Source organism: Mytilus trossulus, chromosome 2, assembly GCF_036588685.1.
Source record: "Mytilus trossulus isolate FHL-02 chromosome 2, PNRI_Mtr1.1.1.hap1, whole genome shotgun sequence".
Taxonomy (NCBI): Eukaryota; Metazoa; Mollusca; class Bivalvia; order Mytilida; family Mytilidae; genus Mytilus; species Mytilus trossulus.
Window position 1 is genome coordinate 62,421,567 of NC_086374.1, and position 27,004 is coordinate 62,448,570.

General features: G+C 31.3%; 1 protein-coding gene across 3 annotated transcripts in view; it reads right to left on the reverse strand.

Annotated features, from left to right (window-relative positions):
- LOC134707732 (glucose dehydrogenase [FAD, quinone]-like) overlaps window positions 1-27,004 on the reverse strand; it is a 48,704-nt gene that overhangs the window by 20,668 nt on the left and 1,032 nt on the right. For all 3 annotated transcript variants that reach the window (XM_063567750.1, XM_063567749.1, XM_063567748.1), the window contains 7 exons: window positions 26,032-26,174; window positions 25,472-25,677; window positions 23,209-23,398; window positions 18,987-19,115; window positions 15,737-15,858; window positions 15,201-15,368; window positions 4,126-4,273 (listed from right to left, as the gene is read on the reverse strand). In XM_063567750.1, the coding sequence (XP_063423820.1) occupies window positions 4,126-4,273; window positions 15,201-15,368; window positions 15,737-15,858; window positions 18,987-19,115; window positions 23,209-23,398; window positions 25,472-25,677; window positions 26,032-26,167 (1,099 nt within the window). In that variant the 5' untranslated portion in view covers window positions 26,168-26,174. The remainder of the gene's footprint in view (window positions 1-4,125; window positions 4,274-15,200; window positions 15,369-15,736; window positions 15,859-18,986; window positions 19,116-23,208; window positions 23,399-25,471; window positions 25,678-26,031; window positions 26,175-27,004) is intronic.

Consider the following 27,004-nt stretch of genomic DNA (forward strand, 5'->3'; position numbering starts at 1 on the left):
GATGAATAACAATTCAAACAATGCGACAGACGAACAAATACAAAAGTGCAAAGGGAAAAGTATTCAGTCCCCAATCCGGAAATCAACCCGATTAAAAAAGAAACCAGCTCGTTTTGAAGATGAAAGTTTTACCGATCCAGGAGACAAAACTGTTTCGAGTGATGAAAATCGTTTTTACAAAGTTAAACGAACACTTGCTAGGAAAATTGTGGACGGAACAATGAGTTATTTAGTTCATTTTATTGGAGAACCGGCTCAAAATGCCCGTTGGCTAAAGGAGTCCGATTTTGACAAGAAAACCCGTGATTTGATAAACCACCGACCACCTCCACTAATTCTTTAAGTCGTTTTGTGTCCGTGAGGTTTACCTCATGATACACCGGGTTTTTTTTATGTTTTATTCAGTGTTTAATTTTATTGAATGCTCATATTGTACATATTAAACGAATTTTGTTGTAAAATTCAAGACAATTGCCAATTTGAACAATTTATACTTTAATGCTTGACGAGGATGTTTATTTCGAACCTTTTAGTCCATGATTTTTATCTCATGACAAGTTACCCGGGTGTTTACAGTGGTGCTTTACTGGAACTTTTTGTCCGTGAGATTTATCTCATGACAATTTATTAATCTGTGTACAGCGATGTTTTTCTTGAACTTATTGTCCGTGAGATTTATCTCATGACAATGCCCTATGATGATGGTACAACGACTTTTTCTGGCGAACGTTTCATGTTTTTGTCCGGGAGATTTATTTCATGACAATCCGTTACTATGATGTCAGATGAAATTCAGTACAGAGCGGAGCCCTATTTCAATAAGAACTTCTTTTTTTGGAATATACGGACATTAGTTTGTTTGCATATATAATATACATGTACATGATAACTGTTTATTAACTGCTTATTGCATATGTTGATATTACATATCTTTTTAAAATACTTGAACAATTCGTACTATGTATGTTTGCTTGATTTTTTCTATTATTCTGAGGAAAATAATGAACGATTGTTGATATTGCGTATACATGACATTATGCTAAACACTTGTGCATTTTTATACATGTAGATTTTTATTTCAATTTCATTCACATGAATATCAAGTTTGAATTATCTAGTCATAAATATTTAATTTATTTAATTTTGTAACATAATAGCAGAAGGTTGGTACTGTTTTTTCAGATTTGTACTTCAATAATTATTTTCTATGAGAAATACCGATTTTTGTATGTTTATATTGAACATCGATCTTTACTATTTTTGAAATATGTTGATGAGATCGTATGAATATGGTTCATTTTGTATTTAGTGGATTTTTAAGGAAACATGATAGTGATATACAGTTTCATTCGCGAGCAAATTAAGGAAAATGTAGAGAGAATGTTTTTTTTTTGTTTTTTTTTTGCATGGTATATAGACGGAAATCTGTAGTTGAGACAATATCTGAAAAAGTCTACTTTCCATGTCCCCCACTTCACCAGCTATTATTTTTTTATTCAACCGTCTTTTTTGAAAATTTTAAGTTTCAGTATAAACTAAATTATATAATGCACCAACCCCTGCCAATTAAACACTCATTCTTGTATTTCTTCCAACAAAATATTGTAATTTGAATGTTCAACCCTCCTAATATCATGTTGTCCCCTGTGTTTTTTTTTTTTAAACTAAATCATTCAAATAATATCCAAATTAATTCAGCAGGCGATTCTCACATATATGATATATTATATAATAAACTTGCCCCTAATTTGTCTTTTTATATTATAACTAGAGCATGTAATAAAATTTTGCAAATTTTAAGAGAAAAAAAAATTGTCCCCAGGGGTGATTTCCCTCCTGTTACCACTTGTTTTTTTTTTACCTGTGGAAACGTTTACAAGACCAAGAGTTATTTTCCCATTATGTATTTTGAAGACCATCATTTCCTGAATGCATTAGTACAAAGAAATAGATAGAAAGGCGGCCAGGTTTGAAAATTCAAGCCCATCCAAGGTACGAATTTATAGAAAAATACTTTATCGTGTTCTATCCTGTTATAGCCTTTTCTTACCCTTTCTGAGAATAATATTATGTGTGCATCACAACATTAGGTGTGTTTTTATATCATCTTTTTAAATGTTATATGTCACAGGAAATACACTTACATTTAATGTGATAAAAAGGACAAAAACTATCGCGTAATTCCTTTCTGTTACGTTCTGTCATGTTACCTGATAAAAAGTAACAGCATAACCATCATCAGTAACAGGAAGGATGCTAAAGACAATTTCACTAAAGAATCGAAAAGTTTATCTACAGTACTATATGACAACCATTTCATTTAATTTAAGTTATCACCGTCTTATCAAATAAATTTCAAAATAATATACAGTATATTGAATAAGAAATAGGGTTTTCCACTTTGATAACAGCAGAGAACATTGTGCAATTCTAGTATAGAAGATAGTAACAGCAAGGAATTCATTTTAGAATTTTTCATTACCTAGGCAGATTTTTCATCTTGCAAATACAGTTTCAAAGGATAAATGACATTGTTTGCTGTTACCTCCCAATTGTGACCAATCTAAAATGATGTATTTTTCTTAAACTTTAAAATAAAGAAGAAAAATCCTTTCTGTTACCAACTCTGTCCTGTTACTCAAGATTCTTTCATGTTACCGAAATATTTGACTATATTTAAATATATTTTTAAACCTTTTGTATTGCAAATGCTAAAATCAATAATTGGCATTTGATAAACTATTGCAGGATATACTAGTAAACCACAAATAGTGTCTTAAACTCATTTCTTATTCCCATTAGAAACTTTTTAAAATTGGTTCACTTTGGTAACAGGAAAGAACTGGATTTATTGTACCATTTTTAAAATAGCCATTGCTTCCTTATTAAACAATTGTTTGAATTACAGACAACAGTTCCTAGATCCACAATGTGTGTTCTTCTATTTGTGCTATTAAAATATCGGGTCTAAAGATTTTTTTTTTGTTTAATCGACTTTTTCAGATATTGTCTCAGTTAACGTCCAGTTTTGGAACTTTTATGAGGAGTGAATTATCTAGGATCTATGTTAGTGATATCGAGATAATTTCATAAATAAACCCCGTGAATTGTATCTTTCTGAAATGTTTTATCTGTTAGCAATTTTATATTTTTTATGAGAGTGTGCGTAAATGGGTTTGGTGCACCATGATTCTGTGAGAGAAACTTGCAACTTATGAAATGTGATCATTATAGGACAGTTTCACAATATTGTAAGAGTTAGGGGCTCTGTTGAATTTATTACTCAATGATACATGTATCAACAAAAGTTGAGATTTCGCAACGTCAGATAATTGTAATTTTTCATGCTGTGTTTTGAGATGGTATATGAGTTGGTGCATATATATTGTAAAGCGAATTCAACCCTGAGCAAAATTTACATTTTTCTTTTTTCGGGGGGGGGGGGGGGGGGGTGTAATATATATAGGGGGTTGAACCCGCGTTTCCGGAAATACTGTTCAGTCCGTATACGATTCTGTTATATACATGTATGTAATTGTAATCACATGTACTGTCTCTTTTTCGTTTTGCAAGTGCCATTAAAGGACGTAATTTTATTAGCTGTTAATATTTTGCCTCTCGCACCCCCACACAGGGTTATTACACAGGAAAGACGTACGGTGACCCCATTTTTTTTCTTTTGATATTCTGAAAGCATTTTATAAGAGCTATATATCTTCTCATATTTTATTTCAAAATTCTTTCATTTAGTTTACTTTCTATTCACCAAAATGATGCTTTTTCTCTGTATAATCCATACAAAATGTGTAAATTTTTCACAACCTGTAGCTTATAAACAAGCACTATCAATTTTTATTATATTTTAGAACATATCACATTATATACTACATCTGGGCAAAGTATGAAAAAATCTATCGTTTTTTGTTAACACTCCCATACCATCTAAAATGCCGCTTCAAAGACTTTTGTGCGAAAGTTGTATAGACTTACTCTGCCTAAACATTACATTTCTTTGCAAATCTAATGACATGTATAATTAGAAACCTAAACCTTAAAAATGCAAAAATATCTATCTATGATTCCAATTTAAATGTATATGGAAGTTATGGCGAATAGTTTACATACCTCTCCTATGGAGTATATATTCCAATTTATCTTCAATGTCATCCTTGTTACTATTTGAAGTAAGTGTTGTGTTAATCGAGTATGTTAAAATCAAGGAATTTTGATCTTGGTAGTTCTCACCAACAGGCAAGTTTGCTCGCACTGGGATCTAAAGTAAGAATTTGAACTTTGTCTTATTATTTTTTTTTCTTCTTGTGTTGTGTCATTCCAATTCAAATAAATGTGTACAATAATATCATCGTGATCATTCAAAACAGGTCAAGTAATATGTCAAGAAAAATGTTACTGTACTTACATGTATTAATAAGAACAAATGTAAAAGATACGCCGATGAGTTTTCATGAAATGGCTACAAATTAAGAACGTTAAATATCACGGAAGCAACGGACAAAAAAACCCGCAGGTGCGATTGTACAAAATGACATGACGCAGGATCATTCTGTGTTGTTTGGCTGTAGTTATCTCTATTTTAACAGAACCTGTATGTAATTATTTGCTTTCATTCCTCAAGATGAAAGAAAGCTCATCTACTGCAAGGTCAATTGTTCAGTTGACATGTATGTGAAATGCATCTCGCAGGTGGTATTTGATAACTGCATATATGATGGTGTTTATGCGAGATTCGTACGCCATAGTTTATATTATCACCTGTAATATACTGAGCCAAAAAAGTTTAGCAACAAAAATATGAAATCTTATTTTATTACAAAATTTTAACAATATATGATTTTAATAATGAAAAAAATAAATTATGACATGTCAGAAGCAACATGAATGTTTATCACTCACATTCATTAGAATTTTCTTTGTATGGAGCGTGGGAGGGTCAAAATACGAAAATGAGTATAGTGTTATTCAAAATCAATTTCTCGGTCATGCCCTAAGTGCATCAACAAAGGATTGCCAGACACACCAGCAACTGTCCTCAGTCAATGCACTACTCTTGTGACCGGAAAAAACTTATCACATGTTGATGCAAAGCGAAAGTAGCGCTCCTCCCTTGACGATAGTTTTTCATGGTTTACGACATATCGACCTATTCCGTGCAGTTGCAATTTGTCGATATCGCTTTGTTAGTCTCTAAACTGTTGACTTATGCACATTTAATCAAGCCACGACATCAGAAACACTCATTCTGGCATCAACCATTCCAATAGCCTTCTGACGGTCATTTTCGGAAGGCCAGGTTGACGGCCCATGCAATTTTTTCAAACTTTTTTTGTGTTTTTCTTACCAATGGTGTGTTTTTGAACGTTAGTGAGCAGAAAAATAAAATTTTGTTTTAAAAGTACAGGTACAGAAGGTAAAACATCAATTTCACGTGGAAAGCTAAAATGGCGCGAAATCAATCATCCAGAAAAAAACTAAGACTGTTCAAAATTACAGGTAAATTTAAGGATTATATCAAATCAAATCAAATCAAAAAATTTTATTGCCATAAATCAAAAACATGATCTGTGACAAACATAACATATATATAAAAATACAAAAATACACAATACAATATTAAAATACAAAATGTATCAGATCAAATTACTTTTTTGGGTCTCCCATCCTCAGTTCTAATGACTGTTTTATAAAGGAAACTGTATTTTTAATTTGACTGTGAGATGTGGGGTTTAGTATTATTTTAAGTTTAAGCATGCCATCTTTAACATTATCTTTCCACTCTGAATTGGTTTTTATTAAGTTAAAATAATTGTCTCTATAAAATTTATATTTAGGGCATTTGAGAAGGAAGTGTTTTTCGTCCTCTATCTCATTACAGAATTTGCAATATCTCTGATCTCTAGGGATCTTAAGATGTCTACCCTTTTCTATTAAAAGAGTGTGTTCGCTAATTCTGAATTTTGTTAATATTTTTCTGGAGTCAGAATGGTTATGTTTTAGGTAAAATTCTTGTTTCAAGTTAATCTATCAATGATGTTTAAAAAAAATATTGCAGAAACAACAAAATAAAAATTGAAAAAAAAAGTGTTGCTAAACTTTTTTGGCTCAGTATATATATAAGGGGTTGAATCCGCGTTTCCGGAAATACTGTTCAGTCCGTATACGATTTTGTTATATACATGTATGTAATTGTAATCACATGTACTGTCTCTTTTTCGTTTTGCGAGTGCCATTAAAGGACGTAATTTTATTAGCTGTTAATATTTTGCCTCTCGCACCCCCACACAGGATTATTACATGGCGGATGACCCTAAATATAATTTCAAAGGACTTTATTTGTGTAAAACTGAACTGAAACCATGTGAACTGATATTTTTTTACCCATAATTTTCACTGAAGTGGGAAAACCACGTGGGTGGTCAAAATTTTTTTGTGTGCCCGATATACTGAAAATAGACAGTTTTTCATTGACAATATGACAGACGAACAAACAAAAAAATGCAAAGGGAAAAGTATTCAGTCCCCAATCCGGAAATCAACCCGATTAAAAAAGAAACCAGCTCGTTTTGAAGATGAAAGTTTTACCGATCCAGAAGACAAAACTGTTTCGAGTAATGAAAATCGTTTTTACAAAGTTAAACGAATACTTGCTAGGAAAATTGTGGACGGAACAATGGGTTATTTAGTTCATTTTATTGGAGAACCGGCTCAAAATGCCCGTTGGCTAAAGGACGGTCCGATTTTGACAAGAAAACCCGTGATTTGATAAATCACCGCCCACTTCCACAAATTCTTTAAGTCGTTTTGTGTCCGTGAGGTTTACCTCATGATACACCGTTTTTTAATGTTTTATGCAGGGTTTAATTTTATGGAATGCTCATATTGTACATATGTGTTGTAAAATTCAAGACAATGCCAATTTGAACAATTTATACTTTAATGCTTGACGAGGATGTTTATTTTGAACCTTTTTGTCCATGAGTTTTATCTCATGACAAGTTACCCGGGTGTTTACAGTGGTGATTTACTGGAACTTTTTGTCAGTGAGATTTATCTCATGACAATTTATTAATCTGTGTACAGCGATGTTTTTCTTGAACTAATGGTCCGTGAGATTTATCTCATGACAATGCCCTATGATGAAGGTACAACGACTTTTTCTGGCGAACTTTTCATGTGTTTGTCCGTGGGATTTATCTCATGACAATCCGTTACTATGATGTCAGATGAAATTCAGTACGTGAGAGCGGAGCCCAATTTCAATGTTATTCAATAAGAACTTATGTTTTTAGGAATATACGGACATTAGTTTGTTTGAATATATAATATACATGTACATGATAACTGTTTATTAACTGCTTATTGCATATGTTGATATTACATATCTTTTTAAAATACTTGAACAATTCGTACTATGTATGTTTGGTTGATTTTTTCTATTATTCTGAGGAAAATAATGAACGATTGTTGATATTGCGTATACATGACATTATGCTAAACACTTGTGCATTTTTATACATGTAGATTTTTATTTCAATTTCATTTACATGAGTATCAAGTTTGAATTATCTAGTCATAAATATTTAATTTATTTAATTTTGTAACATAATAGCAGAAAGTTGGTACTGCTTTTTCAGATTTGTAATTCAATAATTATTTTCTATGAGAAATGCCGATTTTTGTATGTTTATATTGAACATCGATCTTTACTTTTTTTGAAATATGTTGATGAGATCGTATGAATATGGTTCATTTTGTATTTAGTGGATTTTTTTTTAGGAAACATGATAGTGATATACAGTTTCATTAGCGAGGAAATTAAGAAAAATGTAGAGAGAATGTTTTTTTTTTTTTTTTTTTTTTTTTGCATGGTATAAAGACGGAAATCTGTAGTTAACGTCCAGTTTTGGAACTTTTATGAGGAGTATATTATCTAGGATCTATGTTAGTGATATCGAGATAATTTCATAAATTAACCCCGTGAATTGTATCTTTCTGATATCTTTTATCTGTTAGCAATTTTATATTTTTTATGAGAGTGTGTGTGCGTAAATAGGTTTGGTGCACCCTGATTCTGTGAGAGATAGTTGATATATTTTTTTTGAAACTTGCAACTTATGAAATGTGATCATTATAGGACAGTTTCACAATATTGTAAGAGTTCATGGCTCTGTTGAATTTATTACTCAATGATACATGTATCACGAAACAATTTCGGATCTGTAAAAATATATTTAACTACTAACTTTAAAAGTTGAGATTTCGCAACGTCAGATAATTGTAATTTGTCATGCTTTGTTTTGAGATGGTATTTGAGTTGGTGCATATATATTGTAAAGCGAATTCAACCCTGAGCAAAATTTATATTTTTCTTTTGTCGGGGGGATGGAATATATATATAAGGGGTTGAATCCGCGTTTCCGGAAATACTGTTCAGTCCGTATACGATTTTGTTATATGAGACAATATCTGAAAAAGTCTACTTTCCATGTCCCCCACTTCACCAGCAATTATTTTTTTATTCAACCATCTTTTTTGAAAATTTTAAGTTTCAGTATAAACTAAATTATATAATGCACCAACTCCTGCCAATTAAACACTCATTCTTGTATTTCTTCCAATAAAATATTGTAATTTAAATGTTCATCCCCCCTTAAAATCGTGTTGTCCCCTGTGTTTTTTTTGAAAACTAAATCATTCAAATAATATCCAAATTAACTCAATAGGCGTCCGATTCTCACATATATGATATATTATATAATAAACTTGCCCCTAATTTGTCTTTTTATTTTATACTAGAGCATGTAATAAAATTTTGCAAATTTTAAGACAAAAAACAAATTGTCCCCAGGGGTGATTTCCCTCCTGTTACCACTAGTTTTTTTTTACCTGTGGAAACGTTTACAAGACCAAGAGTTATTTTCCCATTATGTATTTTGAAGCGCGTCATTTCCTGAATGTATTAGTACAAAGAAATAGATGGAAAGTCGGCCAGGTTTGAAAATTCAAGCCCATCCAAGGTACGAATTTATAGAAAAATACTTTATGGTGTTCTATCCTGTTGTAGCCTTTTCTTACACTTTCTGAGAATAATATTATGTGTGCATCACAACATTAGGTGTGTTTTTATATCATCTTTTTAAATGTTATATGTCACAGGAAATACACTTACATTTAATGTGATAAAAAGGACAAAAACTATCGCGTAATTCCTTTCTGTTACATTCTGTCATGTTACCTGATAAAAAGTAACAGCATAACCATCATCAGTAACAGGAAGGATGCTAAAGACAATTTCACTAAAGAATCGAAAAGTTTATCTACTATATGCCAACCATTTCATTTAATTTATGTTATCACCTACTTATCCAATAAATTTCAAATTAATACACAGTATATTGAATAAAAAAATAGAGTTTTTCCCTTTGATAACAGCAGAGAACATTGTGCAATTCTAGTATAGTAGATAGTAACAGCAAGGAATTTATTTTAGAATTTCTCATTACCACGGGTAGTAAGGTCGTCATACCGAGGAGCGTTTAGTACAGTGATTTTGTCATAGTTTGGATAAGTTTGACATGACGGTGTTAAGTCTTTTTGATGACAATCAATGCAAAAATGTAAACATTGGGATATTTTGTAAACGGAACTTCTGATCATTAATTCAAGCTGGTAAGTACCTTTGTATAAAGTAAATATGTTATTACATCAAAAGTTGTATCATATGGTTAATGATTTGACATAGAACAAAGCTTGCGTATGTCAAAATTTAAAACTTGCTAATTGGTTTATCGTGCATAAAAAAAGTTATTATCTTACAGTGTGTTACATCACATATATATTCGTGATATAACACTGCGGTCAATTATTCTGAAAAATACCTACTTTTGCAATCAATTCAAAATTACTGAAATATCTATGTCATGGTTTGGTTCATTCGTGTTATGGTTAAGTTCATGTTCGACATGGTTCAGTTATGTAATTCTTGTCGTGTATAATGAAGAGTTACTATCAAAATTAATAAAATTCGTTCCATTTGAAACACAAAAGGACATAAGAACGCACATACGGTGTAGTAATATGTTATAAGTAGATGCAGAATGATTGCCAATGATATAACTATCCACCTGAGATCAAACGACGTATGGTCGCTATTTGTCATCAAGAGGCCTTCAACTTTCAACAATGAGCAACAACATATTTCTTAGTAAAATATAAAAGGCTGCGACAAAATTCAAATATAGGAATTCCAATTAGAAAACCATCAGCCTAAATTCTGTCCAAAATAAACAGCAAAATATGATACACAGTTACATACGATATTCACGGCATTACAGACACTTAACTTGAGACAGTATAAACAAAATATTGCGGTCTAAAACATGTTCTTCTTCGCCTTAACCATGCTACACATGTAAAACTCAGCAGATCGGGTTTAAACAAGGAAATCAAGTAACAGAAACACTAAAAACACAAATAAAGTACTGATATTTAGTGGGACCTAGTTTCAAACAAATAGCAAATGATTAAAAGTCATGGTTCTAAGACAGCTTCTTTTAAATTTCAGGATGGAATTCTGCTGCCAATATTGTAACCATCTTTGGATTATGTATAGCAATAAATAACGATATATATTTAACACTGTAGTTTCATTGAATAGCATTATATGAAACAATATTGAGAGGATTCTATTTTTCAATATTTTTTTCTTAATTTTTAAATCTTTTATTTTTGCAGTCATATTATAAACTTGAATCCTAAAGAACTAATTAAACAATACTAATTTATTTATTTTAGCAGCCATGCAATTTTTGACCAACCCCGAAGATCTACTGCTAAACGTAAAAGTGCAATCGTGAACCCATATGATGGATTTGCACATGGTGCTCAAGAAATTCGTCAGTACGATAAAAGAGCATGTTATCATATCTAAAAATGTCATCATCTTGAAAATGAGACAATATATCATTTAAACTTTATGAATGCTAGAAATGAATCAGTATCACCAACAGCTTCAAATGACCCGTCTAAACTAGAAATAGATGCAATTGCCTCTGAAAAATTGTATGAGTCCAATTCAATGCATTTGTGTAAAATTTGGAGCCTTATCGTGGAAATAAATAACAAAAAAAAAACAATTATGAATTTGACTGCGTTGTTTTTATGCTAAACATATTTAGTTACACAAATTGAAAAGACGTTATAAACTACGAAATCATGAAAATATAACTTTTTAACACGGACACCAAACATGCATTCATAAGTACTAACTATTGTTAAAGGAAGGGTTTTACACATTTAATTTCAAAAACATATTTACTGGATTCCGAAGTTGCGACTCACCAAAAATGTCCAGAACCTAGTGACGCGACAAGTTGTCCTATGTCATACCTTACTGTTTTACGCTATACTGAGAATAGTTTGATGGTTTCAGATCTCTGTCCAATTTATTCACCCATTTTGTAGAAACAGGCAGATACAGAGTTTGGCCTATTTAATTTATCCTATTGTTGAAGAATTCATGTTTGTGTTGTTGGTTTGCTGTCTCATTTATGTATTTTCTGCGTCATCTTACATTTGATATTACCTAGTAAATTGAAAATCGAATAAGTAAACATGATCAACGGCAAATATAGATAGCATAAACATATCATTGAATGTTCTAAGAAGTTCAAATGATGTGTTCTTGTGATATATATATCAACAAACTCACCATCTGCTTCATCTTCGTCCATCTTATAATGCGTTCTGTCCTATTACAAACGATGATTTCTTGTCTAGTCAGGTCATAATTAACAGTTTAAATGTACATGTAGCAGACAATATAACACGTGTTTCTTTGATTTTCAAATCTTTTTTCAATCACATTTAATAATATACCACCTCATACTATGCAGGAGTTTTTTTCAGATAGTATAGAAACTGTATTAAGTACATAAAAAGTAAAATATTTTAAATAATTTAATGATACTATACACGATGCATTTTTACAATATTACAAAGATTTTTATTGATTCGTAATAACTTTGAAAGTACTTTTTATTGTTATTTCACCTATTATAGTTTTAAAACCAATAAGTTTTAAAACTGTTTTCCATGTCACGCGCAACTATTCGGTTTCGTAAATGATTGAAAATGATGTCCTCTTAATATATTTTGGTTAGTTTTCTAGTTGGGTTACTGTGTCATGGACCTATAACCCCACATCTCATTTCATTCATCATATACTGGTTCAAAATTTAAAATAAAGAAAAACCAACAAACGTATAGTTTTCTAGAAAAGGAAAGGAAAAACAAGAATTACCTTTTGACTGGCTGCCACTTTTGAGTAGAAGTCTTTTGCTATTTGACTAGTGGTGCCGCTCATGATATCCCCGGCAAAGTCAAGCATGGACATACGGAGAAAAGATTATCTGTGAAACAGAAGCAACGCTTTGTCTTTTTTTTTTGTAAAATTATATCGAAAGCTAGTTTAAAAGAGCAGTTACTTTTAAATTTAAATTTTAAATTATTATTGTAGAAAACTTACGAAAACGGTAACATGAAATGTTTAATTTACGCTTTGACGATTACATCCACTTAATTTGGTTAAACAGGCTTTTTTTCTTCTCAGGCAGTTAATATATAGTGTAACTTCGTTCAATAACAGGCGCTATCAATCAAATTTTCAGTATTTAAGTGAAACACATATATGTTTATTTCGATCTAAACCATGACAATCTTGACCAAAACCATGACGAATTTCTAGACTCTTAACCGAACCATGTCAATCGCATAACCAAACCATAGCAATTCCGATATCTTGCTTATTCTGCGTTAATTTCGTGAAACAACAATTCAAATATAGATCGTTTGACCTCCAATACAGATTCAAGCATCGTATTTGCTTTTTATCTGCTCGTGTGAATAGAACTGAGGCAACAGATTAGGGAAGCAACATACATTAACCATGTCAAACTTATCCAAACTATGACAAAATCACTGTACTAAACGCTCCTCGATATGACGACCTTACTACCCGTGATTACCTAGGCAGATTTTTCATCTTGCAAATACAGTTTCAAAGGATAAATGACATTGTTTGCTGTTATCTTCGAATTGTGACCAATCTAAAATGATGTATTTTTCTTAAACTTAAAAATAAAGCAGAAAAATCCTTTCTGTTACCAACTCTGTCCTATTACCGTTGTCCTGTTACTCAAGATTCTTTCATGTTACCGACATATCTGACTATATTTAAATATATTTCTAAACCTTTTGTATTGCAAATGCTAAAATCAATAATTGGCATTTGATTAACTATTGCAGGATATACTAGTAAACCACAAATAGTGTCTTAAACTTATTTCTTATTCCCATTAGAAACTTTTTAAAATTGGTTCACTTTGGTAACAGGAAAGAACTCGATTTTTTTTGTACCTTTTTTAAAATAGCCATTGCTTCCTCATTAAACAATTGTTTGAATTACAGACAACAGTTCCTAGATCCACAATGTGTGTTCTTCGATTCGTGCTCTTAAAATACTGGGTCTAAAGATAATTTTGTTTGTTTTTTCTTATTGCCAAAAAATCGATATTGTCTCATATACATGTATGTAATTGTAATCACATGTACTGTCTCTTTTTCGTTTTGCGAGTGCCATTAAAGGACGTAATTTTATTAGCTGTTAATATTTTGCCTCTCGCACCCCCACACAGGGTTATTACACACCAATCTTTCCTAAAACAAATTACAAATGAAGGATAGTCTGACCTTTTAGCGGTATAAAAAAAGTCTTTGAAAAATGAAATATTCAAAGACAAAATCGTAAAACTCTTCTAAAAAAAGGGTGATCTGAGGTGCCCTGAAAGGGTAGCTAATCAGTATCCACTACACAGCTACTTTTGCATAGGTACTATTTCTGTACTAAAAAATCGGTAGTACTGGAAATCTACTTTTAATATTCAGTACTATTTTGTTACTTTAAAATTATTGTAATATTTAGGTACCTGCATTTTACAGTACATAATTTGTACATGGAATTTAGGTACTACAGATTTCTGGTTACTACCGTTACATTTTCAGCATTTTGAAAGTTTTTCTATTTCAAATCTCTTTAAATTATGATTTTCAAACATGGAATATTGTTTTATTTCTGTACCAAAATATTTAGTACAAATCAAGTACTGTAAAATAAAAGTACCTAAATATTACTATAATTTTAAAGTAAAGAAATAGTACTAAATATTAAAAGTAAATTTCCAGTACTACATATTTTTAGTACAGAAATAGTACCTATGCAAAAGTAGCTGTGTAGTAGTGTTCGTCGTCCTATCAGGGCAAGTAGAATTCTGGTAATAAGTAGTATTAGTGGTTGTCATAATCGAGGAATGAAGGATTTGAGTGTTGCCCAACTAAATAATATATCATGGGCATCTTATAAATAAGATATCAAATAACGGTGAACTAAATTATAATAACGTCAGTAACTGTTCATAGAGATAAGTTCAATTTTACCATTAAGAGACCTTGGTTCTATATCTTTCTTGTATTTGTATAGTAAATGAAGATCGCATAAATAACAAGTTGTCCTTGTAAAACGGTGTTCCATACTTTTTCTAACAAACTATAATGTTATAATGTTCACTGTAAAAAAATTAAAGACAGGTCGCAATTTAATTCTTCTGTATCAGTGCGATAGTATAATATATTACAATGCTCATGGAAAACATTAGGAAAATTTCTTTAAAAAAAAAGTGCCGAGGGAGTCAACTTTTGTCCCCTTGATTTCGAAAATTACACAAAATGTTTCTCTTTAAAATGTAAGAATGTAGTATAACACGTTAACATACAGCAATCAAACCCGGTGGATTTAAAGATAAACCTTCCAATACTGCCTAAATTGTCTTGTTCTGACATTATGCTGTCAACAAATATACCATATTTAACTTTAAAGATGATTTTCAAAATATCTTTACATCGTACGTTATTGGGATATTTAACGAAGCAGTATACAATGTCACTTTTGAAGTCACTGACATTGATGTATTGCTATTTTAATAACGCTTTTTTTCTTTAAAATTAAATCACTGTTAAAATGGATTAAAAGACTTTACAAAATTAAATAATGTAATGGCTTCTAATAATACACCTTTATTTGACAATTAAAAAAACCCCATATTTTTGCATGTGTATCAATAGCTCACCTTTAGATGTTGAAGATGATCTCGTGGTCCTATTCTGGACAAAAGTAGAATATGTGGTGAACCAAATGTACCAGCTGATAATATTACTTCCCGTCTAGCGTAGATCTTAGTTCTCCGTCCAAACTTTATAATCTCGACGCCTATCGCTGTTTTATTTCGAAATAATATCTACGGATTAAAAAAAATATATCTTACATTGACTCAACATATCAACTAAATATTTCTTTACGTTTATTAACAAATTAACTAGTCCTCATACATAAATGACATCAGCTTAAATGTTGATTTCACTAAAAAAAAAAGTTACTACTGGACATTTTGTGATTATTTCTGTATATATTATTTTTTTCTTATATGACAATGAATATCATCGCAATTTTAAAGAACAATTATGAAAAGTGTAAGATTTCATTTACAATAAAGCATGAATGACTTACTTGACTGTTAACAATAGGAATTTTGCAAATTGAAGGAGAAATGGATTTTAAGAGTATTAAACCCAGATAATAACAATAATTATAAAATACAAATTTTACCTTTGATACATGACTATTTATGCTGACTTGTAAATTACTTCTACGTATGACTGGTCGCAGATAACATGATGCAGAACTACAACGCTCGCCATTATCGATGGTGTGTTGCACCGGGCAAAACCCTGAAACAACAAAATGTGTTTAAAAGCATGTAAAAATATAGTTGACACATTTTGTAAGCTCAAATGAGTTAAATGTTGATTGTCATCGGTATTCAGTCCAAGATATGTCTGCTTTTTAAGACATTTAATTATGGTAGGCAGAGTAAAATATTCTTTACCAACATATTTTGCGCATGAATATCGTGCATGATCATGTGGTAGTTGGTGTGTCTAACGGTATGTAAATATATTTTACCTGCCACCGAGACGTGTCTGTAGATATGTTCTAATTCTTTAACATAAAGGATATGTAAATTGCACTCTTTATCTAATATTTGTTATGGTTCACCTGGCCCAGATATGTTACTCATGGCAAGTACAAATATGGTGACAAGTTGCAAGGGTAATGTCATAATCGAGGAAAAGATGATGGGACTGTGTTTACGACAAGTGTTTACATATCAGCGGTAACGAATCATCTGACAGTTTTGGTCAAAATATATCTTGACATTCTGAATATGTTTGCCTCTGTGCAATTTTCTCTTATCCGTAACGTTTTGTTTTTTAAATAAAAGACAAGTGCATGTATGTTGACCCCCGGATTTTTGCAGGGTTTATGTTGCTCAATCTTTAGTGTTTTCTGTGTAGTGTTTTGTTTGTGTTGCTCAATCTTTAGTGTTTTCTGTGTAGTGTTTTGTTAGTGTTTTCTGTGTTGTGTTTTGTTAGTGTTTTCTGTGTAGTGTTTTGTTAGTGTTGTTTGTCTTCTTGTCGTTTTTCTTGGCGGCCATGTTGTTGTGTTTATTGGAATTTTTGGTTGCCTCATTGGTATCTTCCCTTTCTTTTTAAAGGAGTCATTGCCCTTAAATGACAATTTTTCCCCCAAAAAAAAATGTTGGTCATTATCTTGAAAACTATATCAGATAAAAAAAAAACTAAATAGCAAAAATAATCAGCAAGTAAACATCTACCTGTAAAGATCTAAATGGAATTATTATTAAGTATATGTCAAATTTCTACCAAAAAGCGGTTTTTGCATGGTGTGAACTTCATAGTCAAATGACCGAATTGCATTTTTGAAGAGAACATATTTGGTAACAATAATATAAAATGGAAAGGGAAATTGTTCTTCCCTCCTTTACCAAGAGTCATATCGCCAAAATTAAAGATGTTTGGAATATCGAAACGGAAACGTTTCATAGTAATTAAATAATATTTGATAAACTAATATATAAAGGTAATTGGATATGCGAATACAATCTAATAAAGAAATCGATCCCCACTGATAGGATTAACGAACTTGGAAAGGCAAGTAATCCAACAAATTTGAATAACATAAAAATCCAGTGAATAACAAAATATATGATAAGGAAAGAAAATGTATTCCCCCAGAAAAAAACCAATTAAAATCATTACAAAAGTAATCAATAAATGTAACAGTCCAAAATGTGGAATTAAATGGAATAGAACATTTAATATGGAACTAGACCGGCAATCAGTTTGGAAAAGCCGGGAACAAAATTTAAATAACAAAAGATTTCATAATTGGTTGTTTTTGTTTACACGAGATAAGATTTGAACTGGAAACAGTACACAAGGTTTGAAATAACATTGTTTATATTTATATTGAAAAGTATAAATTTATATTAAAATGCAAGGCTTCAAGGTGTGTAAAATATTAATTGAAAACAGATGCAGGTTTTTATATAGAATGTTATATGCAGTGAGTAATTTTTTCACCCATTTGTATTTTCCCTGGCAAATGGGATATGTAAAATAAAAGCAGGTACCCCTCTGTCCGCTGCGCTGGAATGCTTAGGGTTTATGTATATCAGGTGATTTGACATAAAAGATGTTATGCAAAACAAAAACAAAAAAGCATCAACAAATAAGTCAACATGGCCGAAGTAGTGAGTTATTGACCTTAAAAAACGATGTTAACCACTTTTTGCGTTCTTGGCCTGTATCTTGAAAATATAACAAGAAGAGAGACAATTAAAATCGCTAAAGTGGTCAGCAAGAAAAGCTCTTTATGACAAAAATGGTCAGTTGACTTCTGAAAGGAGTTATTGTCCTTAAAATACAATTTTCACCATTTTGTTTATTTTTTTACTATTATCTTAAAAACTATTAAAAAAACCAGAAACACACTTTGAAGTACAAAAATGATCAGTATAAAAAGACCTACAAGTAAGTCTACACGGTCGAAATCGTTAGTCAACTCTTCAAAGGAGTTACTGCCCTTAAATGACAGCTTTTGTTCTACACTTATTTCTTTTGCTGGTGGAAACTATAATAGAGAGAAGCTGTAATTATACGAAAAATGATCAACAAAATCAGATTTATCAATAAGTCAAAATTATAGAAGTTGTCAAACCGACAAACGACTCACTGTAGGAGTTATTTTTCTTTAATGATGAAATTTTTACCAATTTCAGTGATTTTACCTTATATCTTTAAAACTATAATAGACTGAAACTCTGTCCAGCAAAAATTACCAGCAACACAAAAATTTGGACCACACAGTTTCCATTCAACCTAAATAAACTTGTGGCATTGTATCAATACGCTAAAAAAACTAGCTGAGCAATACAGGCTCCTTGGAGTCTTTAGTTTATATCATCATGTATAACCATACTATCTAAAAACTAGCTGAGCAATACAGGCTCCTTGGAGTCTTTAGTTTGTCTCATAATGTATAACCATACTATCTAAAACCTAGCTGAGCAATACAGGCTCCTTGGAGTCTTTAGTTTGTCTAATCATGTATTTATAGATTATCGTTGATTATCTCAACGAGATTGATTTTCTCGCTTGAGCTGGAACAGCGAAAGTGAGAAAAGCAATCGAGATGAGATGACCAATGATAATCTGTTTATCGCTATTTTACCTCTGACAACGTTGTCAATTTCATGCCAATTTCGTTAGCAACGCCACGTGGTCTCCTTAGTTTCTAGAGATAATTTTTCCATCTCAAGCGAGAAGCATGATATGCAAATTATCACAAAAAAAGACCAAAGGAAAAATGCACAAAATAGCGATAAAACCATACTATCTTACTTTCTTCATTCACTAGCACCATTTTAAAGGTTTTGTCCCCTCGCCCGGATGAAACACTAGCTATAGTGAAAGACGCGTTATACGGTACTGACCTATTTGGTTGCATCCATTACAGTCGGTAGTTTGAAAACCAATTTCGCCAGCTGCTTGTTGATGGAAAAATTCTAGAATTGAGGCACGTTTATGCGTGATTGTGATTGGTCCTTTTCTTCCATGATACTCTGATACATCAATTAAAAGACTTATATTCAAGTTATACAAATAGTTAATTTATATCAATAATGATGTTGAGATGTACTTGAGTGTAACTTAACAAATAGTTGCTTTGGAAGCTTATATGTTAGACATAATCGATGTATTGTACACAAACGTAATTATGCGGATTAGTTTTACAATTGTCTGTTCTGAAGGATAACACACTGATACGCTTTACAAAAATGTATGTCTGATGTCTTTTGGTTCTCCTTTTTGAATTTACTTTGGAGTTCTGTGTTATTTGGTTAGTTTTGTCGTTGGGTTGCTGTTTTATTTACGTTTACCCCATGTCTGCTTTTGTTCATATGTACCATAAACCTTGCATTTTTCCATGCAAAATGTTGATTTTATAAAGATTTCTATTAAATACCTATCGAGTTCGTGCCGTCCGTGCTTTAAGTCTATAGTTTGTTTAGTTATTTCTTTGGTTACACTTGTTTTGCCATATTAATGGATTAATTTATGATTTTGATCACTCCTATCGGTATGATACACATGTCTTATAATCTATATCCTTTAAATTTCAATCTTAAATATTTTTATTAATTGCATTAAAGGGAAAATTCACGATTTTTTACTTATGGTTTAAATATGTTCATTATGACATAATATATATATTCACAAAGTTTTATCGCTATATGTGCAGTAATAAAGGAGAAATTCAATATTTAATGAAAAAATATTAACTACTTCCTGTAGGTCGTGACGTTTTCTCCTGGTTTTTGCATGCCGGGATTTAAAAAACAATCATTAAAAGTCTTGGTTTTTAATCATATTTTAACGTAATCGTAAGCGCGCCGATGACTTATGCTTTATCTAATAACCATCCGATAATAAGAAGATAAAACGCACATACGTTCAATTGTACATATTCATGAGATAAATTTTCTATGTTAAACGTATATATTCGAATTATTTTTGTAGACAACACAAAAAGTTATAAATTGATTTTTAATTAATGTATTTTCGGACTGATAAGGTGAACAAAGTAAAGTACAATAATCTGTAAAGACAATATGTTGGTGTACTCTTATTGACCTTTTACTATCTCTCCTATGACTTGGTTGATACGATGTGTGTATTCACGGTTCTGTAGCAATACTCGTAGATGGCTTGTTGAAAGGTAAATTGTTATTTGCACTTCGGTATTTAACCACGCCTCTCGGGCACACATTGCCAGGTGTGACTGTCTATTCGGATCAGTGAATTATAAGACAAGGGGAGCATACAATACACATATTTAAAATATATATTCAAGTTGGTGACAAATAAAAATTGATCGCCGTGGAATTATTTAATTATGTTTGGTGCTATTATTTATTTGAATTCAAATAAGTTAATTTACTAAGAAATACACAATTTTTGGTTAAAGACGGGAAACTTAATTCATATGTCCGATTGAAATGATTTACACCTTTTGTCCTTGATTGATGTCTAATAAAAAGGAGAACTTAGAAATTATAAATAGCTTTACCAAAGTATTTTTATTTGTCTTTATTAGGCAAATAAATGAATGAGAACACTTAGAATTAGACTTTTTAAAAGCCACGAACAAATTAATAACTGGAACTCACTGAAGATAACTCTACCGAAGCGGAATATAATATGAACGAATAAAAAAAAATACTTTTGTACTTGAGAAGTCTTAAAACATTGACAGCAAATTTAAGGTCTTCTTGGAATGGAATCGAAAAATTACGAATAGATATTCTTTATCAAGTGTGAAAAACGTCAACCAAATTTAATCATAATCGGGGACGTCCTTATTAAAGTAGTCTTCGTCTCACAACGTATAATACTTAATAACTATTTGACCAAAGATGTTTAAAAACAAAAGACAACGAATTTAATGTCATCTTTCCCTATTTTTGAATGTAATTATAAGTCTGTTCAACTGGCAAGAATACCCCTAAAGCGGACAAATATCTGACAAGCAGTTTATTCTTTAAATTTGCTGTCATTGAATATCAAGAAAGAAAATAAATCCCGAAAATGATTTGAAACTTTAATACTCAATAGCTTTCCTAGAAAATATTCACATCCCTCGGGGATTATTAGTGTACGTCCAGTTGCATATGTCGGAACAGTTGTGGTGATGACGAATTTCTTTCTTTATTCGAGAACAATCTAATTGATATATAAATCTGTGATTTTACTATGTTCATAACTTCGATGAACCAAAGCAAGTTATAGATCGACCTGTATTTAAATCAAATTGGTCCTCTTCTTCTTCTTCTTCTTTTGGTATACAATAGTCTATCGAATTGGATGATTACATACTGTTGGTATACGTGGACTAGTCTATTTACAAAACTTTTACCCCAATTTGCACAAAATGTATGTTTCTTTCTTATGTTCAATGTATACATGTATATATTTTAAATTGCGCTGTAGTTCCGTAACTTTCTATCCGGGCGTATAAACGAATCGTCGACAAGTGCGCACATTTTTTTAATCAACATTTCTGGAATGATCCAACTATGTCCTTTACTATTGACAACGAGTAAATATAACATTGTCCCAGAGACATATAATACAATTATATGTCTCTGATTTTCCCCCAGATTAACCCTTGGAAAAAATACGTATATTTGTATATCTTCAATTTTTTTTTTTTTTTTTTGGTATCATTTTTTTTTTTTATAAATAATATTCTTTACACCAGAAATTTTATTTATAAACAAGCGTATGAGTTAAGTAATGACTAGTATATTATATCACTTTCGGACACGCAAGACAGAGATGTATATTATACATGCACCTGACAGTTCAAAATGGAAAGTTATAAGTTATCGGCCGCCGGTGTACACTGATCATATCAATACCTACAGAAGTGAAACGATGCATGAACTTGCAGGCCCGACAGGAAATCGCTTGAATACCTGGTCGTGTCACCTTACACCCCTCACAATACCTTTGGGAGTAATACCTTAAGCCATGCGGGTGATCAGTGGAGCGAAGATCCTAAATTATTTGAATAAAGTATATTACTTTAAAGAATTATGAACGAATTAGATTTTCGAAAACAATTTTCACGGAACTCTTATTTATGATTTGAACTTTGACTTTTTAACTAATTCAAATATTAACAGTTTAAAAATAACAGACTATATTAAAAATATAAGATCATTTTCCGAATCAAGTTAGTTAGTCAGATAAAACAACCGTACGATTGACAAGATATCGACACGTAATTACGACAACATCGGTTACTGTAGTTTTGTTTCTGTATGGTTTATAGACATATCGTGATTTTTATTTGGACAAGATAACAAAATGGCGGAACGAAAGAACTGATACTCAAAATTTAAAATCGATGGTGATCTCTTATCTAGCGGAATAAAACTTTAATATTTATAAATTTGAGCATTTTTATACAGAATGGACATAATATGAATTTTTGATTTTTTTGCGAAGTTTCCCTTTAAGAACATTTATTTGTACTTTTTGTGGAATGAAAATTGAAAATCGTTCTACAATGGACTCAATGCAGATTAGTCACCACTAATCAGTCAAGTTGAAGATAATAACATCCAGTAAGTGTGGAACTCACATAATTACATTAGCTGTATGTTTCATTATAATACGTTATTCCGATTGGCTAATTGCACATCACGTGTTAGTCCTTAAGAAGTTGCATTACACAATAAAACTTACCATGCATGATGACACGAGGTCCCATAATAAAGTGCACATGTAAATTAAATAAAAACTTGATGTAAATCGTATTTTCATGATACTAGCTAAAAATGTAATCATAAGTATTGAATGCTTCTTTTTGTAACTTCATAGGGGTGTTAAAGCGTTGACCATGCGCACATTTTTAGAATGAAAAGCTTCCGCGCTTCATACAAAATGTACTTCGGTCAACGCTTTTACACCCCAATAAAGTTACAAAAAGAAGCATTCAAATCTTAAATAACCTGTTAATAATCGTAAACAAATGTGTCATTTAATGGCAATGTCGTTAAAACTTTGTCAGTGCGGATTCAGTAATGACAATATCAATGTTATTGTAAAAATGACCCTCTGTATCATTTCCTACTTTCTTTTACATACTTGAGTTTTCGAGTTGTGGAATTTTCATTTTCTCCATCTTTTTAAAGAAAGGAAGAACGTCCTTGTAACTCCATCCTGTACATCCCTGACTTTCCCATTCATCAAAATCATGCCGACTTCCTCTGACAAACACCATTCCATTCAGACTACTTGATCCTCCAAGCAATTTACCTCTTGGGAAAGATGAAACCTGATTTAATTATATTTGTTAAGTAGAAGAGTAATTGCTCGGTAACTAAACGTTTAAGGCTAGTTCAACAAGACTCCAGGCATACGCCATACAATAAGACAAGACAATAAGACAATATTTTATTCGCACAAACACATTTACATTAAATGGTTATGGCATACAAAATTAAGACAATAAACGTACAATAGTTAAATTGATTACAATTATATTAGAGTGACAGTGGTATTCATAACAAAGAAGAAAAAAGGCTATAAATATCAACAGTTAACACATTATTAATGTTCATGAACAATTGAAAAAATAACACAAACAAAAATTAGGTTGGCATTGCATATTAAAAGAAATACAAGTTATACAGATGTTCTTAATAAAAGACAATCATTAATATACTTTATGGTGATTTTTATAATGACTGGTAGACTGCTATTTAAAAGTACAGTCAAATGCTTAAGTGTTATAGTGGACTGTAATTTAATAAAATTGAAATTAAGATTTTTATTAATATTTTGTATATAGGTATCCCTTAATGATGAATAACATGGACAGATTGAGAAGAAATGGTATTCATCCTCAATTTCTTGTCTGTTACAGGATAAGCAAATGCGTTTACTTCTTTCAATGTTGGTATAACGCCCTCTTTCAATTGCTAGGGAATGTGCACTTAGTTTAAATTTACTGAAAACTGATCGGTCAGTTTTGAATTTACATATATCAATATATGGGGGCCTTTTCCTAATTCTTTTCGTATGACAAAAGAAATTTAATTTTTCACATTTATTGATAGAACAATTTATAATTTGATAAGCCTGGTCATAGATTCTTTGTTGGATACTATTTATGTGATATTTTAAATTAAAAGTATCAAAAGTGAGATGACCAAAACCTAATTTATTTAACCAGTCTTTTACAATGTTAACCCATTTACTTGTTTTCTCTACATTATTATATATTTTATGGACTAAAGTGTTAGGCGAGTTTACAATATGGTTTAGAAATTTTATAGCTGAAAGCTGAATTTTAAAGTACAAAGGGATTCTGTTTGTCTCAGTTAAACAGGCTACATTTGTTGTTTTGCACTGTACACCTAAAATTTCTTTAATAAATTTAATATGTAAATGTTCAAATGGATCTGAATCTTTGAACACTTGGCTTACACCCCAAACTTCACTCCCATAAAGAGTTATTGGAACAACTAAAGTATCAAATAGTTTTTCAAGCATACTGCAGGAATTATCTAAAGAGACTGTTTTTTTAATTTTAAACCAAGCCTTTCTCCCTTTTTCCATAAGATTTTTTTTTGAATGGCTTAAACTTCCTGAACAATTTATAGTTATTCCAAGGTAACAAATAGATTTAACAGTCTCAAGATGTTCTTTTTCTACTTTAAAATAATACATGTGCACACGAGTTTTAATTTAATGATGTTGTAATTGATTATTAACCGCTTATTCCCACCTGAAATCTGCCAATAATAGATAAATGCAATGTAATAATTCAGTGGTTCTGAAAGTCCATTCATGGCATTCAGAAAACTGAATGTTACAAAGTGTCCAGTAAGAAGTTGCATTATTCGATAAGACTAATTATTTACCACCCCCACCCCTCTAAATAAAGGGAAACAAAATAACAAACAAAAAACACGATAATAAAGGACAATGTATTTCTTATGCCATATTCAACCCTGTAAAGCAATATTGAGTATTGATGTTTTATTGCAGTTCATTGATTCAAGATTTTATACTGCATATTTAAGAATATTGAAAAACACTTGACTTTAGGGCCAGTTTGTTCTTGGTTTTTAATGCTCTTTAACTTCGTAACTGATCCAGCCTTTCAACTTTCTTCATTCCAGTGCCACTAATGAGTCATATTTCGACAAAAGATGAAACCAGTACCCCCATATACTTTCTTGAGTGTCATTTGCCTACATTACTAATCCGATAAAGCCACTTTCGGTCATGTAAAAGTATTTGTGTAGTAATCTACGTAAATGAAGAAGAATGAAATATATAAAACTAAGTAATGAATTTAATCGGATCAAAATAACACCAATTATCAGATGGTACTATGTACCTTGTCTATTCGCGCAAAATGTGAGTATCTTTGCGGTACAGTTTTGATTTGCCAGTCAGCGTCTGTTCCAAACAATCTGCCATAATGACCTGGAACGATTGTGAATTCTGTATCTAGTTCGGATGCACCGGCTTCAAGAAGGAGAACAGAGACTGGTTCTTCTGACAGCCGTGACGCCACTACCGCACCTGCCGATCCAGCTCCCACTTAAGAAAAAGAATCTAATGTTATTCTAAGCCTATAAAATCATTTCAAAGCTTACTACATACATGTAGGCATACCATATACGTGTGTGTGTGTGTGTGTGTGTGTGATATTTTCATCAATCACTGTCGGCCATACAGCTGCAAGAAAGAACAACTAAATCAAATGCAGGCATGCATTTGTCTTTAACTTTTTACAATAATTATTGTTTGTTTTACTAGATATGTGTAGCCTGTTCATTTCTTGAAATTATTTGCGCAGCAACCCTCATGCCAAAATAGTTAAATAAACAAATACTGAGATAATTTCAATAGTTTCACGTTAAGCAAGTAATATAATATATACTAATTTATTACCGATAATATAATCATAATACCGCTTCAGAGGTCTATCAAATATTCCAGGAGGATCATATGGTCTCGGTGGTAATACATCAGTCAAAAAGTTTGTTAGAGCAGCAACATTCATCAATAAAGCTGCACCAAGGAACATATCTAACCTTCGAAAACAAGTAATTTTCTTTCTATGATTTGTTTCTCACAATATGGAACTTTTTAAAACCAACCACCCACATGTCAACGAAAAACAGCTGTTTTTTTTTAATTTGAAATCCATATTGTTTACTTTCCTTCAACTTGTATTGTTGTATGTATCATTAACCCGTTTGTTTCAAATCAAACTATATGTTTATCTGCGAAAACGTTAGCCTTTATGTATCATACTTATTAAAAAAGCTGTACTAGTATTACTTCTGTTCTATATGTATATTTTTTTTTATTTTGAAAGAATATACCATATTAAACAATCACACCAGAATCAAGGACACATAAAAACACATTACATGAGCACAGCAGTATAGTTTGTAGAAGAAAATATATATCAACCCTACCACACTGTTCGGGACAATTTTTCCATTCCACTGCGTGCAAAAGTTGGCCTCTTAATCTTCGTAGATACAGAAAAAATAAGTTATGGACTAACATGGTATTGGTTCCCTGATATTAGTATTCAAATGTTGTTGGGCTTAGCACTACTGTTGGAAGAGTTATGCCCCCTTTTTAGTAAAATTCATCGAAGGAAATATAATTTCCCTTAAGGAAAACTACTTAATTCAACTTTATTGAAAGATATTTAATATAGGGATGGCTGTAAGTATTGACTCCTTAAATATTTTGTTTATTATAAATAACAAGAAAGAACAGAGTACTTTTAGATAGGTATAAATTATGCATTTTGACATCTTGTTAGTTGTGTCAAGCCCTTTACAACTGTATTTCACAGTTTAAAATTGTGCTGTGAAATCACTGTCCCAGGTTAGGGGCACAGATT